Below are 17,775 nucleotides of genomic sequence, written 5' to 3' on the forward strand. Positions count from 1 at the left end.
CATGGGTGCGCAACAAGCACCACCACTTCAAAAGAAAGTAGTAACGACAGGACCAAAGGAAAAATTGCCGAAGTTCAATGGTGACGGGATGGCAGATCCGGTCAAACACTGCAAAATATACTAAACAATATAGATGGCGAATGGTGTAACGGACCAAGATGACTGGGTCAACAGTTTCCAGCAACCATGTAGGGTGTAGCGATTGAGTGGTTTGCAGATGCTGATCCTCAGAAATTAACTACATGGGCAAACGTTAGGAAGGAGTTCATAGTAGAGTTCCGATTGCTGATGGACGTTAACAAAATTGTAACAGAAATATACAGTACAAAACAGGGAAAGAATGAAATGATCCCTGTATATGCAAGAAGGCTGAAAGTGTTGGTGGGGAAGATGGAGAGCCCACTAGTTGACGAATTAAAGAAACGATGGTTTGTTGAAGGGCTATGGCCGATAGTAAAGAAGAAAATGGAGATTGTACCTCCCGCATCGTACGCAAATGCATATAATCGGGCAATTGATCTGGAAAGTGAGCAAAAAAAAACAAGCAGCACAAATCGTCGGACTCAGACGATTCATTTGTCGAAAGTAGCAGCAATGACGAAGAATCAAGTAAGAAAGTTCGAGCGTTGTAGAAAGATATGTTACGGATGATGAAGGAATTTAAAAATCTAAAAAAGAATCATGACTCAGTGAAAGGGGAATTGTTGTGTGCGGACTGTAAGGAGGGCCGCACAAAGGGCTCCTGCCCAAAAAAACAATTTTGCAATATCTGCTAGATTGCGGGACATTCCACAAAAGAATGTCAGTTCAATATGAAGACAAAGGGACATCAACAAGTGCTACTGACGCAGGAAGTATCCACCGGAGCAGGAACGAGCACAAACAGTAACGATGCAAACTCAGGAGGATATCGCAACAATAACCGGCGCGGAAGGGGCAGTAATAATAATAACAATGGAGGTCGAAGTCGAATACAGTACAACTCGAGTGGACGGTCAATGGTACAATGTTGTGCATGTAACCTCTAGGGGCACTTCGCTAGAGATTGTACCACAAAGGAGACACCACAGCTGTTATGTAGATGGTGTGGTCCAAGAGACCACGAGGATTCGAAATGCCTGAAGCAGGGGGTGAACTTGTTAAGCATCAAAACATGTGATGAGGAAACACTAGCCATTACGTGTGAGCAAACAAAGAAGGCAAAGTACCCTAAAGTTGAGGAAGAAAAGAAGAGGTTGCAGCAAGCACAAACGGAGTTGGAAAAACAAATAGAGACGAAAAAGCTACAAACAAAAGACACTATTGGCACCTTAAAGAGGAACTTGGCAGAACAAAACATGATAAGGCAGGTAATGCAAATAGAAATTCCTATAAAATTAAATGACTTCTTACAATGCCTCAATTATGGACGGCGATACTGAAAATGACACCACTCTCGAAAGTAATGAAGGAAACAGGAAAGGATGGCAATGGAACGACTGTAGCAGACCCAATGCTACTGGCACTCACGACGGGAAGACATCCAGCAGTAGTAGAGATGGGTATCCTCGAAACCGTACTGATAGACACAATCGTCGACAGAGGGTCAGGCGTAAACGTGTTACTGAAGGATATATGGAAAAAGTTGGGACAACCTACATTGTGGCCACCTACATTTCAGTTACTCACTGCAGATCAACACAAAATCAAGTCATTGGGAACCCTAATGGCGCAGCCGGCAACCATTGGAACCCAACCATTTCTATTAGATTTCGTGGTCATTCCGCTAAAAAGAAAAGGCTATGATGTTACCCTTGGAAGGGGTTGGTTGGTGCAAGCAAAAGTGAAGCATGATTGGAAACAAAATACCCTATCCATGGAACGCGGAGGCCAAAGGTTTGTAATTGACTTGCACACACAGATGGTAGGTAAGGAGGCAACGTCATCAGATTCTAAAGGTGAAGGTGAAGGTGACGATGAGGGAAAAAAGAGAATGGAACCTAACGAAGGAGTATGGACATTAGGAGTGTCGATTGAGGACGTCCTAGACTCAATGAACGGCTTACTCCACTAGCAGATGGAGGATTACAAGCTCTTTCCGAGCTGCAACATGTTGGGAGTCGAAGAGGGAAAAGAAGGGAACGAGTTTCTGAAGGAGTATAGCGAAGTGAAGGAGGGAGAAGCAAATGTAGATGAAATGCAAGCGCATAAGTTTAGTGATGACAAACCTATAAAGTATGAAGAGCCTACTATAAAAACAATGAACTTAGGAGATGAAGCCAATCCGAGAAATATCTTGGTGGGAGATGATTGGGATCCAGTCCTGAAGGCAACAACATTCAAAATATTTATGGAGTACAAGGACGTCTTCGCATGGACATATAAAGATTTGAAAGGAGTACCACCAGAGTTATGTGTCCACTGGATACCATTGATAGAAGGTGCAGTACCCATACGAAAGTGATCGTACTGGATGAACAAAAATTATGCCACACGGGTCACTGATGAGATTGACTAGATGCTGGAATCAGGAATTATTTTTAGAGTGTAGATGAGTGAGTGGGTATCACCTATTGTGATATCCCTAAAAAAGGACACCACACAAATAAGAATATGCGTAGACTTTCAATGCCTAAATGCAGTAACGATTAAGGATCCATTTTTGATACCATTCACCAATAGCATTCTGGAAGAAGTTGCGAGGCATGAAATTTATTCATTCATGGATGGGTTCTTTGGATGCAACCAGATATCCATCACCGAAGAAGACAGATTGAAAACAACATTCATAGTGGAAGATGGGGTGTATGCCTACAACTGGATGCCGTTCGGACTGTGTAATGCTCCAACAACATTCCAGAGAATTATCCTACATATATTTGATAAAATGTTTGTCGAAAACTTTAAAGCATTTCTAGATGATTGGTCAATTTTTAGCACAGAGGATAAACATGTAACAACACTTGGAGAATGCATGGAGAGATGCAGACGAGCGAGACTGGCACTGAATTTGAATAAGTGCAGGTTCATAGTACCACAGTGGGAGCTACTAGGACACAGTCTGCAAAGCAGGATTGAAGATAGATCCTGACAAAATCCGTGTGATTTTGGATATACTACCGTCGACAGATGTATCAGAAGTAAAATCATTCCTCGGACATATTGGATACTACTGGAGGTTCATCAAGAACTTTGCAAAAATATCCTACCCTCTAGACAAACTTACCTGCAAGGGCGAACCTTATAAATGGGAAGTGAAGTAGAATGAAGCTTTCGAGGGACTGAAAACAAGGTTGGCCACAGCACCAAACTGGGATAAGGAGTTCAAGTTCATGTTGATGCATTGAACTATGCGATTGGAGCAACACTAGCACAAACAGGTGATCATGGATTGGATCATCCAGTATACTATGCGAGTAGACTGTTATCAAAAGCAGAGAAAAATTACAATACGACGGAGCAAGAGACACTGGGGATGGTGTATGCAGTACAAAAATTTAGACATTATTTATTGGCGACACCATTTGTATTCTATGTAGATCATCAAGCATTGCTATATCTCGTAAATAAGCCGATCATCCAAGGAAGGATAAGTTGATGGTTATTATTATTGCAGAAGTTTACATTCAAGATTGTGGTACGGCCAGGAAAAAGTCATGCAAGTGCGGATCACTTGTCAAGAATAAAATCAGGAAAGCCACCAAAGGGGCTCAACAATGATTTTCCTGATGCACAGCTATTTCAAATTACCATACTACCATCTTGGTATACGCGTATAAAAGAATACCTTTCGACGGGTCAATTTCCTTGGGAGATGCCACCAAACGATAGAATGAAACTAGTGCTAAGGAGCTGAACATTTCAGTTGATCAACAGGTTAGTGTACAAAATGAGACCCGATCAAATTCTATGGCAATGCGTTCTACAGGAGGAAATTCTGAAGGTGTTGAAGGAAGCGCATGAGGGACCAATAGGAGGATACATGGGGCCAGACACAACTACATGAAAGATACTTCTAGCAGGGTTATGATGGCCAACTATGCACAACGACACCAAGGAGTGGGTTGTTGCATGCGACACATGTCAAAGAGCTGGAAAACAACTGAAGAGGGACTTCATGCCTCTAAATCCTTCACACACATAGGAACATTTTGAAAGATGGGGATTGGACTTTGTTGGACCCCTTAAGGAAAGTAAAACTAGAAGGTGCAGGCATATCGTAGTAGCGACGGAATACCTAACCAAGTGGGTGGAGGTATGCGCATTACCAAACAACTCTACGGTGAGCACAGCTAAATTTACTTATGAGCAAATTGTCACTAGGTACGGGATTCCACTACAGTTGACAAGCGATCGAAGAGGACACTTTGTCAATCACGTCATTCGACTGCTCACTACTGAGTTTAAAATTTATCATTCACTGTCGAGCCCGTACTACCTAAGAGCCAACAAACAAGCAAAAGCTACGAACAAGATCTTGGTCAAGGTGATTTATAAATCTTGTGCAATCGAGGGAGAAGATTGGGAAGAAAAACTACCATAAACATTATGGGCGTACCGCACTTCATATAAGATAAATACGAGACACTTTGTTTTAGTTGATGTATGGGCAAGAGGCCGTGGTACCAACAGAATTCATGGTACTGAGTTTAAGGATCGCGATCGAGAACAAACTGGGAGATATGGAAAGTCTGAGAGAGGTTTTACAATTTGAATAAGTCGGATGAGCAACAATTGCTGGCACAATGGGCCACAAAAGTTACACAAAACAGGCATAAGCTATGGCATGACAAGCATTTTAAATTGAATAAATTTCAACCAGGACAGTTAGTTCTAAAGTATAATGGGTTGAACGAGATTAGACCAGGAAAGATCAAAGTGAAATGGGTAGGACCATACAAGATACGCGAAGTTGGCGATAATGGAGCAATCAAATTATGGACGTTGGATAGGAAGTGCGTGCCCGATGTAGTCAATGGGTCGAAGTTGAAAATTTATCATGAAAGATAACACACCCCTGCGAACGAACAATTGAGAAGGAATAAAAAGTAGTACTATATATATGTAAAGTAAATGTAAATGATAAAGAATGGAAAATTGAAAAAAACGATCATAAAATAGTAACTAAAGGTCATATAATGTATCGTATGGTCAAAAAACACTTGTATGAAGAGATGACCATACCATACAATTTGATAAAAGGAGGTGTATTGATTACTACAGGAGATTACAAGCATCGTACGGTCCCAGGAGCAATCAAGAAAGTGACCGTACGTACATGTGTGGAAGGACAAAGTGACCATACGAACACATGTGGGAAGAGAAACTTGACTGTATGGTCGTACGGTAGAACAGAGGCGCTATATGAAGCACATAAAAACAAAAGCGAGCTTACTATACGAGGAGATAAGAAAGGAAGTTCGTATGGCTACCAAAAACGGATACTGTACAAAGCATGTAACACACCTTACAGCAGTGATGGAAGGGTGGAGTCGGGACACTTAAAACCACCATACGGTCATGCAAGGAGAGTGTATTGTGTAGCTCACCATAGAACAAAGCCGTACGACCTATCAGGAGAATAGCATCTAAAGGAGAGCTAATAGCGTACACCATACGGCAAGCAGAAAGGAAGACAGTGAAGAAAGGAGCAAAACACCATACAACCCTCGCCCAGAACATTGTACGGCCTAGAAAGAACACCATACAACCTAGAAAGGACATCGTAAGATCAGTCAAAAGGTCACAAGAGATAGGAAAAACCCATAAAGCGAATACAAAAGGGAAAAATGATATAACACAGTACACCAAGGAGCATATAGACCATACGAACAGCATTGTGAGCATAGGAACAAGAAGCTATGTATGGCCTAAGAGGATTGCAGGAGGAAGAAGCAATAAAGCCGTATGGAAGGCAAAGTAGGTTCTAAAAAGTTGTGGCGTACAAACTCCTCACGTGGGAGAAGGGAATACCATACAACGATACAACCCTGCAATAAAAGGTTACAAATACAATAAGTCTAGAAGTTACGAACTCTAGTAGAAGCAAATTGAAGAGCAGTCGTAACAACCCTTGGAGAGAGGTATTCCATCCGTATGGCCACAATAGACAAGAGAGTACAGCCATACATTTTTTAATTGCGTACCACCATTTGGAGGAAATTGCAACTGACCTAACCGTCTTTGGTCTTCTATAAGCAAAAACGACAAGAAAGGTAACAGTGATGCATTTAACTAGCAAAAGAGCCTGGAAAAAGAAATTGGACGAAGATTCAGTGACAATGGCTGCCATGAACAGGAATGTAAAGACTTTGTCATTCGAAGTCCATGTAGCAAGAGGAACAAGTACAGGACCAAGTAAAAAGAAAGTGAAGCAACCAACACAGTCGGCAGCAACGGATAATCCCACAGTGCAGAATGTTGCATTTGAAGGACTGAATGGAGCAAAATGCAAGAAATGGTGACAGGAGACACCTGATAACCATCCAATGAAGGCCAGCATTCAAAAGGCACTAGTCAAATGTGTGATACAAATGCCTGTGTTCTGTATCAGAGATTATGAAGGGTTTTTATGCCTCATGATCGAAACATGTGATAGGTTCTCTCGAACCAATACATTTGCCTACCTTGGTTAAAATTTGGTAATATCATTCAGACCGGTGGACTTCACACAAGTATTCGAGATACCTAGTCATGCACAAGGAGGAAGGAAAATAGATAGCAAACCAAAAAAGTTGAGTCGAGTGGTAAAGACAATTGATATAGCTAGCATGTGGGGATCTGACACAGTCGGAGCAAGAAGCTCTCACGGACGCATCGAGAGGCAGAGAATTGAAGAAATCCAATGTGTAGGAAGGTCATTGGCGTTGTCTTATGGACGTCATGAAGAGTTGTCTCACAAGCTCTAGTCGCGCCTTAGACATTTCATTTCCACAGGTGGCGATGATGAACAAGATTCTGCATGGAAGAGTGTATGACTATGCTGCATTGTTCGTAGAACGGATGTATGAATTTATGACATTACAGCACAAGACGTTCTACATGCCGCATTATGCCATCGGGCTATTCTTGGAGGCGACAATGCGGATGATCCCCAACGATGCACTAGAGGCCAAACCGGGACCACTCGCGCCAAGCGAACCCCCAATCATGTAGTGGAAGCATCTTGATACACTTGGCACCAAGACCACGGTCGGACAGAAACGACCCAGACCGGACGGCAGAAATACTGACAGTGGTCGTGAGGAGACTTCTTCTGAGGAAAGTAGGACCAACAGGGAGGAGGAAGAAGATGAGGTAGAAGTAATTATAGCTACACCATTGAGATTACCACGGCCTACACTTCCAGCAACGGCACACTTAGCCCCCGTAGGTATACATAGCATCCTCGGGTTCGGTCAGTTCAGGCAACCAGTAGTGATGACTCTAGCTTCAGTTGCAATTCAGCCTGCTACGGAGACACGAGCTATTCCTGAGGCATTAGCAAAGGCACATCTGCCACCAGCAAAGACAGTTGTTCTAAAGGTAACGATAGACCCTGCTCGCAAGGTTTTACCAAAGGCTAGGGCTGAGGTACTTGTACCTAATGAAGAGATAGACACTCAAGAATGAGTAATAGAGATACCGACAAGTGAGGGTTTGAGGACACCAAGTGTTGATTTGGACGTAGTGGGTTTAGATGCAGTGGTTATAGTGGATACGACATTGTTAGCATCGCCTGAGCCAAACAGAGAGAGCAGAACTTAGTGGTTGAGCACGTACCTAAGTACAAGGTTCCATCATACCCTAGCACCTCGAGCGACATACCTGCATACACCTACAAGAGAAGTAGTTCCAGAGGAAGACTCTTTACAGGCACAAGTGGAGGAGCTGACAAAAAATGATGGACTACCGCATAGCGTTGTTGAACGAATGACAGAAGTAGTAGAGAGGGCTATGGGTGTGCAGCAACAGCCTCTGGTAGCACCAAAAACAGTGATGAGAGAGGCATTCTTCACTGATATAGCAGCTCTAGCGACTCAAGCTCGCCAAGTTGTGGCCTCGGTAGAGATACAAGCTTTGGACTTAGTAGTAAAGGAGCTAGAGAGAGCGGTATCCTTCATGAAATTAGGATGCCCGGTGGCCTTTACAGTTTGTTTTGAGGAACAAGGATAATCGAGTGTGGAGACTGCAGAGATGCACCAAGATTGGGCCACTACGAGAGGTCCGAGTATGGAGAGTCAAGTAGAGACTTTGACTCAGGAGATAGTCAAGATACACAGGGATGCATATTACACCCTTCAGAGGAGCCAGGCAAATTAGGTAGCAGCAGAGAGGTCTAGGGAGGAGTCAGCTACCAGGCTAGCCGCGGAGAGGGTAGTCTGGGAACCTAAGAGGGAAGCCTTATTAGACAGACAAAGCCAGCTACAGAAGGTGGAAGCAAAAAAAGAACAGTTAGCAACAGAGAAGGAGCAGGTGGCAGATGAGGAGAGAGAGTTGGGAGATATTGTTGGGATGATGCAGTCAACTTTGGAGCTTCAAATGGAGGCTAAAGCAGAATTGAAAGTTCAGAAGGAGCAAGTGTACAAGCTACGAGCAAAGCTGAACGAGCTTAGGGCATGGATGGCCACCACACCAAGGACGCATCCCTCTTCTTAGTATATAAACATAAATGTAATTAATTGTCTTAGTGAAATTTGAGTTTTGTTGTCTTTAGTCTATCGTTTGGAGACAACTTTACTTTTTGGGGGGGATGATGTTCTCGGTAAATTCTACATTGTAGCTAACAGGTAGAATTGTATCCGAAAGTGCACATGACGTTTGAGTCACCCCTTTGGGAAAGTATATGTACATTGTCTGGAAGGTACTTTGGAACATGGTTGTAATCATCATAATCATATTGTAAGCATTGGAGTGCATATTGCGTACATAAATAAAGTATCTGTTATGTGCTATATCTTACTGTACTACATGCGATAAGTATCATTTTACCCTATACAATAAACATGCATCAATCTCTTCAATTGCATTCTTACCAATTTCAAAATCCCCACACTTGGAACATCTCCACAAGAATGTCCCCTTCCTGATTTTATGGCCCAAATACTCCCTATTTGTGGATATCAGCTGCCAGAAGAATTCAACAATTCCTAAAGTTTCTGGAACAAATCTAGGCAGGACATGTGGTGGCTAAGGGCACTCAAAAACCTTAACGACTATGTAATTTTCTAATCATGCCCTAATTGTTTTCCTTCATCAAAGCATTTATAGGGTTTAAGCAATTTCCTAACATTTCTAGGAATCCTTTCTACAATAGCCCCCAACATATTTAAAACAAGGTAAACAAAATCATTGCAATAAGAAATAGAATTTGAATAAGGGTAGAATCTTTGACATACCCTAGTCCATCGTTGTATAGGCAGATTCTCTCCAAATTCTTCTGCACTCTCAATGAAACTTGGATCAATGTATCCCACATTCTTGTACAAAATCAAATGCATTAGCACAGAAAAATGATGAAATTTGAAATTTCACAGTTCTCCTTGCTGAGCGAAAACAATCTCATCATGAATGCGATTTGCTATGTAGGCGACAAAGTCATACCCAATGTTGGTGTGTGGGTCTTGAATATTCAATGCCATGATGTAGAATCCACCAGAAGCATCCATAGTCTCATCCGAACCTAAGACCTTGTTCAATCCAACGACGGTATTCTAAAGATCTCTGAAAATACCCTAGAGGCATGTAATCTCCCACTTTCTTTGGTATGTCTCCTTATTCCTTCTTCGCTTTTGGAATATGCCCTAACATGGCCTTCCTAGTGTAGAAATTCTTGTGCTTCTGGAAATCATCATCAATTTTTTTGAAGTCAATAGGGAATGCCATAGGTCCTCCTAAATCAAAAGCCTCAATGAAAGATTCTTTGCCCAGCGCACAGAGTATATTTTTGTCCCTTTTGTGGAATGAACAACTAATAGGATTGTATGTTTTGATCAATGCCTTCAGCAAATCAACATCGACAAAGACCTCGGGCACAATCAATTTACCCAAATTTCTATTCCAAGGGTTCGATAACGGGACCTTACTCAATCTGTTGTTATAGAAGAACCAAAACAATTCATTCCCATTTCTGCCTGGCACCTCTGCATCTCTACAAAAACTATACGAATCTCTAAAAGCATGGTCATTTGCAGATTGAAGATTCGATGAACCTGGCAAGAAATGTAACCACTCATCAACAAAAGGGCTAGGACCTTTGGCCTTTGAAGAACTTGACGGAGCTTCTTCAATTTGAACCTGTGCAATTAGTTCTCCCTCCTTTTGTGCTATTTTTTCAATTTATCACAAGGATTCACTCTGCAACATTTCAGACCCTCTACAATTGGTGATAAAATTCTTGTTCTCTTCACCTTTTATCTCCTTCCTGCAAATCAGAGCGTGGCATTAATGGCATTAAAATAGCATGCACGAAGTCCTTTCATTACTTCAAAAGTTTCCCTACATTCAAATTTTACATCGTTCGTACTTCCAACTCATCACTCAATACCATCTTAGAAATGCACTTTACCTTTTGTTTTGCCTTCAAAAACTCAAGGTAGCGATGTGGCGATTGACCCCTTTTCTCCACTTCTCGGCAACTCCATGACCTTCATTACTCTTGGCAGCGACCGCGCGAACATGGTTATCCTAACTTTCTTGCTACTTCGCAACTTATTCATTTAACTGCCAACTTTACCTGAGCTGTTGTGTTATTTATTTATCTCTGCTTCGCTATCACATAATTATGTTTACAATGTAGACCCGCGAAGCAACGAAACATATTTCATAACCTTCTATGCGACATCGCACAAGTTAAGAGCTCAGCTTTGAACACTATGGAGATGTGGTGTTAACTGTCAAATCAAACCTTATTGCTCTATCACTACCCAAATTTAAACTGCTTGCAAGTAACCCGCGAAGCAGTGAACTCAATTATCATAACCATTTCGCAGCATCGCAACTATCCAAATAACCATCTTACTAACCACAACAACCCAGCAATTCATACTCATGAATGGTTACTTAACCCTTGTCACAACATCTCGCCTTTAAAATCTTATCACAACTTGAAGCTTGCAAAGGCACGAAAAATATTTATCTCTTCATTGCAACCTACTACCTTTGCTAACCCTTTATCCCTATGAAATAGCGAAACTTTTCTTTTACATACATCACTGAGTCTCTGCAGTTTAGAGCTTAACATCTTTCATACTGGCAACGCTACAAAGCCCTTATCTCAACCATTTCGCCACTTCGCAACAATCAACAGCATGTCATCCTTAACCCGCGTGATGATGCGAACGCTGACTTTGGAGCTAACTATTATCCTTTTCATGGTTTCGCATCCACAAACTCTAACTCACAACTTAAGCTTGCGATGCTGCGACCACCAATTATCTACAAATCTCCACTCTCAAATAACGTCACCTCTAACTGCAGGAGATGTAGCAATAAATTGAATTCTAACCACCACGGTTACACTTTGTGGCTTCGCAACTTAAAATCACCATGCAAATCATAAGCCAAGGCCTCACGATCCAAAGCTTTTCTCCACTTCGTGACCTTAACTGCTAGCCTCGTTGCTCGAGATGTAGTGTGAACCTCATGACTTCCTAATTCGCAACATCGCAACCCTCAAAATGGTTAAAAAAATAATGGAGAGACCTAGCAATTAAAATGTTTTTGCGATTTCGCAACTTAAAACACTTAGGATCACAACCTTATAGCATATGAAATAAAACAAAGAACTTAGGGATAGAAAAATTTATATGTATAACCAAAGTTTTATCATATCCCCTTTTATTAATTGCAAATCAACACCTAAATGACCTTGCAAGCAAAAAGGTGTGAGTAAAAGAAATTAGGGTTTTTTCTTGGAAAATGACAACTCATGAAACCCTAATTATGGAAACATACTTCTTCCTGATTGTACACATGGTATCAAAATTTAAGATTAGTGAAAATCCAGGCCATCAAGCGTCTCAAACTTTGTGGGATGGAACACAAAATATGCAGTTTGTTTCACTTTCCATTAGAGTTTTTAGGCAATGCCTTAGCTATATATATAGAGCACTCTTACCTGAAAGGTTATTCTAAGCAAGCATTAAAATTGTAATGGGCATTTTGAATCTATGATACATATCAACCATGCTTTTAGCCCTTTGTTTTTCGGGGCTCATTGTTTTCCATGAATGTTTTACGTGTTTTTCCTGACCTCAATATTTGCATTTTGGTTTCTACTAAGTAGACTATGCTTTAGGCTTTTTTGAATATGGTTATCATTATGTCTTTCACTTTATGTCTCATGCTCCAATATTATTAGTAGAACTGTGACTATCCGACATCTGATTTAAAGGGTTGCCTTAATACTTCATTTTATTAAGTATCATGTGCATTTTAAAGTGTTCCAAAAGTTTGGCGTTTCATCTTACTGTTTTAAGTGACACTTCTTTCCCCTTTTCCCTCTATACAAATGACAAGCTGACTTCAAAAATCCTAAAGGTCATTCAACGAGAACGCACAAGTCCCACACTCACCGAACTTCCCATAAGGTTGTTCGCCTAGGAGAAATCCTAGGTATCGGCTATTCCTTTTCGATGCTTTTGGGGGTGGTCAATAAGTGTTGCTGGATTTTGTGCTTGCAAGTGATAGCCAATAGAACAATTCTCTTGGAAATTGCCTCTGTACCTACACGTTTTTTCGTCATCTAATCACTTGTCGATAATTGCAATTGTACATATAATCATACATGACTTAACATCTCTATGAATGCAATGGAATAGGGCAATGTGCAATCCTTTCCAGGTTAAACAAAAATTTACAAGTGCAAACACTAGGATGTAGAAGTATTAAAAACTTATATGTGGGGTGTATCTCCAACAATGCAGTTTATGTGAACACAATTTTTTCAATGCAAGGATACTATGCATTTGAACAGTCGTCCAATGCACCTAAAGACAAGGTTGAGGAAGTGGTTTTTTAAAATCGATATGTTTTAAGTGATGGTATGGGAGTAGCAACAGTCTTTAGGTTGGGGTCTCATAAGAGGGGGCTTTCACAAAAATAGAGAAGAAGCTATTTTTTAAAAGTATTTTAAAGCTGATGGTCACATAAATTTAATATTCTAGTTAAGTTCCAAAATTTAAAGAAGCTAGTGGTCTCATGAAAGCATATCTTTGTCTTCTATAATGAGTACATGATATCATACTCTGTCAAAAATTATTTTAAAAGAAAATCTTAAAAACATCTCCTTGAAACCTCCTCTTCAACGTCCGTATGGCCCGACCCATAAACCATAATATGTTACTGAACACCCAGCCAGCCAACTTAGAATAGTAGGGGTTGCTATGCCATATTCTAGACGTAACATGCCCACCCCCAACTATCCCCATAGAATAGTAGGCTGGCCCTTCCCTTTCATAGTAGGGTAAGGGAAACTCTGCATGCACCGATGCAGGGTGGGGCAATAGAATGGGTGTGTGGGGAGATATTGGCCTACCTTTCTCGAGGTAAGCCAATATCTACAATTCTTATTGGGGGTTGGCGGTGCAGAGATATATTAATAGTAGGGGCCCTTAGAATAGTATGGCAAGCGATTGTTTAGGGATACTCCACTGATGCCTTGCACTCATTAAAACCATTGATGGGTACATTGCACAATATCACCCCATAACCTCTTTCTCGTAGCTCTAAGCGACCTTGCAGCAAATAGCTCAATTGAGTAAGGCAAGCGACTACATAGAGGGAAGACCAGTGACCTTTTTCTCAATTGCAAGGAGATTCTTCTTTGAGATTATGTGCAATTCCAAATATATTCGTACTGCTTGGGTGCAAGCAACATTTTGGGAATAAATCTTCAAACTGGGGGCCTCCCACTAGGTGTGGGGTTAGTATTTTAGCCGTTAACCTCACTAGCTCAACATTAAAATTATATTAAATACCCTTGTTCCATATATTAGACTATTGACCTGGTGAAGAAAAAGCATGCAAGAGGCGACTAATTTCAATAGACTTCTCGTTCCTCTAACATGTTTGCAGTGTGCTATTGAAGGGTGTTATGCAGTCCAAAATGATAGTGAATAGATGTGCTCCACAATCTCAGAAATAAACGTCTGCATAGCCTGGCCATATATCATTTTTAAGAGTATGCAAAATAAGTTTGAGAGAACGCCACTGAAATAATTTCTGGCAAACTGAAAATAAATGCTGCTGTAAATAAGGAGGTAGAAATAGACGAAAACGTGAAGAGGAGTTCTTTACCAACCTCCGACGAGGTTTTTCTGGAGTCTCCGCCATTAAGAATCCCAACTTGAAGATCCACTGGTGGTTGCTGGTCCAATTCAACATCTTGGCTTGCTCTGTTCTCGCCATTTCCAACTGCGCCCAAAACTAGATGTTTTTTATCGCAATATGGCAAACGGAGAGGAGTTAAACTCACAGTAGAGGGCTTCCATAAACAATCTGAATACGGTGAGCACTGAAATGGTTGAATAACACTCTTCATCCTGCTCTATTTGTTAATTCTCTTCCACTGCCGTCTCTTCATCCGGTTCAACTGGATTGAACATCCACCTTCGTTCAAATTAAGGTAGGATATGACAGGCCAAAAAAACATTATGAATGTCTTATGGCTGTTTAATATTTTTAAGCAGTACTTCAAATAATAATATTTATTTATCAAGAAAGATACGGTAGAGATGTGACATTTTCCTAAATAAATTGTGATTATTTTCAACTTGTTTTTAATATTTTTTTAGTTTTTATTATTAATTATTGTTCTATTAAAATAAAAAAAGATTTCAATCTATTCTTTCTCCCTAATAAAAAATTTACCTTAGAACACTTCTTATTTAAATTTAAGCATAAATTATAAATAAATAAGTAGTTGCACAAAGATATAAGATTATTGATTTATTTGATGTATGAATTCAATTTCTTTAATAAAATAAAATAAATGTACTTTATATAAAAAATTAATTGAGATAAGATTAAAAGAGTTTTATGGATATAAATTTGATCTTCAATTGATTTATTTGGGTTTTAAATTTCTAAAGCTATATGGCAAGCTCTCTAATTTTGAACCATCAAGTGCCAAATTTTTGTTTAAATAGATCAATGAGACATTTAAATTTATAGAAATATTGTAGCTTTCTTAAAGTTTTTTATTTTCATCATATTTTTCCAATTTAAATAATAGTATTTATCATGATTTCTATTGGCTAGAAGCCAAAAAGGCAATGAAGAAAATAATTATTATTGACAAAAGATCTGAAAAAAAAGAAAAAAAAAATTACAAGTGATGTTGTTGTCCAAATGAAAGAACATTATTATCGCATTAAATACATCTGCAGACATTAAATTGAACAACCAGATGTGTATCATGAAAAAGTTTGTCCATCTTTTTCAATCCATTAGTGGAGAGGCAAATTGAGCGTGTGCTTTCGAGTTTACAGTTATGATTGAGGCTCCAAACATGATCTTTCCACCATTTCAACACTTTTCTTAGCAAATCCAAAACTTTAAAAACTTCATTGAGGTAACGTCATGTTTTTAAGGAGTTTCATTTAGGGTGTCAAATAAAAAATACTATGTAATCTTCTTTTCTATACATTCTTGAATGCTTTGTAAAGAATCTACCTTGGCTTCAATGCCTTAATTGTTTTCTTTTATCAGTATTCACAGAAAATCTAGTGGTGTGTTACTTATTAGCTCATTAGCTTCTTCCTATCCCTATCTGGGTTGCCAAGAAATTACACTCTCACAAGATTTGCTACTCTAATTGTAGATGCCTCTATTTTCTAGCCTCGCAAACTTGAGTGTATAGCAGTGCCCTTTCATTTTCATAATATTGTCGTCTCTCTAGAACAACATTTTTTTAGCTTGTTCATTGTAGAAATTTTGCACTTTTAACTGGGTTGCTATTTGAATTTTGAAGGATGAGAAAATTTACTCTCTAACTATGGGTGTCAAAAAATCTTGCTTTGTTTTTTTTGAGTTTCTTCGTCCTTTCCAAGTGTTCTTGTTTTCACCATCTGAGTTGTTGAGAAATCCTACTCCTTCAAATTTGATAGATGAAGATTTATATCTCTGGTATTGGTTTTTAAAAATTTTGGTCTTTGTATAGCCACTTCCACAAGTGTTCAAATGATGCACCCACTACACTTTTTTGTGGCCTCAGTATGAGAACACAATTTTTCTATGTTTTGTAATTTTTTTTGGAAAATAGAGCACAAACTTTTTATAACACTAAGCAAGTGAAAGAAAATAAGAGAGGTTAAAAAATCAAAGAAAGTCCTCAAAAGTAGGGGTAAATAGTAGATTTTTGGGGTAAAGTAGGTTTCTGATGAAAGGGGCACACAAAACATTTTATATATGTCATCATTTCCATTAGTATTTCTATACTAAAAATCCATTTTCGATATAGACCTACACCTCTAGTTGTCTCAACCTCCGAAGAAGGTATTATAATTTCTTTTTAAAAGTTTCCCAAATCAACAAGACAATTTGATTGAGTCTGGTGTACCATTACTTGTTTGTTGCTTGGATTTATCATAGAATAGTGGCAGAGGTTGTCCTAATAAGTTCCACAAGATTTTTACTGACATTGCATAGGGTGATCATGCTCTGTAAGTAACATTTCTTCACCATCATTTGAATTTTCGACCCCTCATTTTGCACAGAGCAAATATAAACATGGTTTTTGCTAGCTAGATTTTTTTAATTTAATTTTCAATTATAGATTTATGCTCAATTATATGTTTTGGCTTTTACTTATTCTAGTGTCTATAATATCAATCATTGTGATAAAAACTATTGACTAATCTATTTTTACACATGTTTTTCTTTGACTAAAGAGCTTAATAGAGGTTGTGGCTTTCTTCGGTGCATGTTCCCATCTTCGTGTTGACTAGCAAGGTTTTCACTAGGTAATTTTCTTTTATTGTTGCCTTCATTTTTACAATTCTTGGCAATCTAAATAAGCGAGCTCAGGTGGGTTTTATTTAATTTTTTTAAAACTTATTTAATTGTCATCTATGAGTCTGATTTGACATTGTTTTATTGTAGTAAGATTTCTTGGGTTTCCATTATTTTTGGATGGATATCCTTTATTTTCATTGATTTATTGCCACAACCATCTTTTTACCAACTAACCCCTACTCAATCTCTCTCTAGGTTGGATCTTCCTTCTACCATTGGGTGTTTTGACCTAATATTTGTTGTACCTGTATTTAGGGAATATAAATTGGTTTATGCAAACTTACAACAAAGTCACTGGCATGATACTACTCAAATATGAATCTTATTATTGAAGCAAGCAGCATGTATTTAAGAAGCCTGGCTATCTACAATTATGTTGACATTTTGTTGAGGCTTCCAAGGAGTGACAATATTCCTAAGATGTACTCTATATAGAAATGGTTTATGTACTTTACCATCAATTGGGCATTCAACAAAGCTTTCTAGATGGAAACCTCAACAATTTTTGTTTGATTGCTAAACAACTTTCTAAACCTCTTCATAAAGCCTTTATTTCTTCCTTTTAGTAGTTGGAATTTATTCATTTGCTTCCATTATGTTCTGGATATTTTGACAATTGTGGCTGATAGTTCACATGGTCTTATCCATGAAGCCAATCATGTTGCAATTGAATCCACACATTTTATTTTTCAATTTAGGGCTAATAATATTTCATAGAAAGCAATCTCAAATATTTTTCTCTCTTTTTATCAACATCATGGATGTTCTAGCAATTGTGATAAGAGCTACAATCTAATTGGT

At 39.1% G+C, this 17,775-nt stretch overlaps 1 protein-coding gene across 2 annotated transcripts in view; it reads right to left on the minus strand.

Moving 5' to 3' along the window:
- The window catches only part of LOC149543377 (Nucleic acid-binding, OB-fold-like protein), a 232,896-nt gene extending 218,332 nt beyond the window's left edge, over positions 1-14,564 (minus strand). For both annotated transcript variants that reach the window (XM_089798181.1, XM_089798180.1), the window contains exon 1: positions 14,261-14,564. In XM_089798181.1, coding sequence (XP_089654307.1) covers positions 14,261-14,500 — 240 coding nt within the window. In that variant the 5' untranslated portion in view covers positions 14,501-14,564. The remainder of the gene's footprint in view (positions 1-14,260) is intronic.
- Between the last annotated feature and the right edge of the window lie 3,211 nt (positions 14,565-17,775).

This window comes from Cupressus sempervirens, chromosome 8 (assembly GCF_028749045.1).
Source record: "Cupressus sempervirens isolate cs-2001-9-10 chromosome 8, ASM2874904v1, whole genome shotgun sequence".
In the NCBI taxonomy this organism is placed as follows: domain Eukaryota; kingdom Viridiplantae; phylum Streptophyta; class Pinopsida; order Cupressales; family Cupressaceae; genus Cupressus; species Cupressus sempervirens.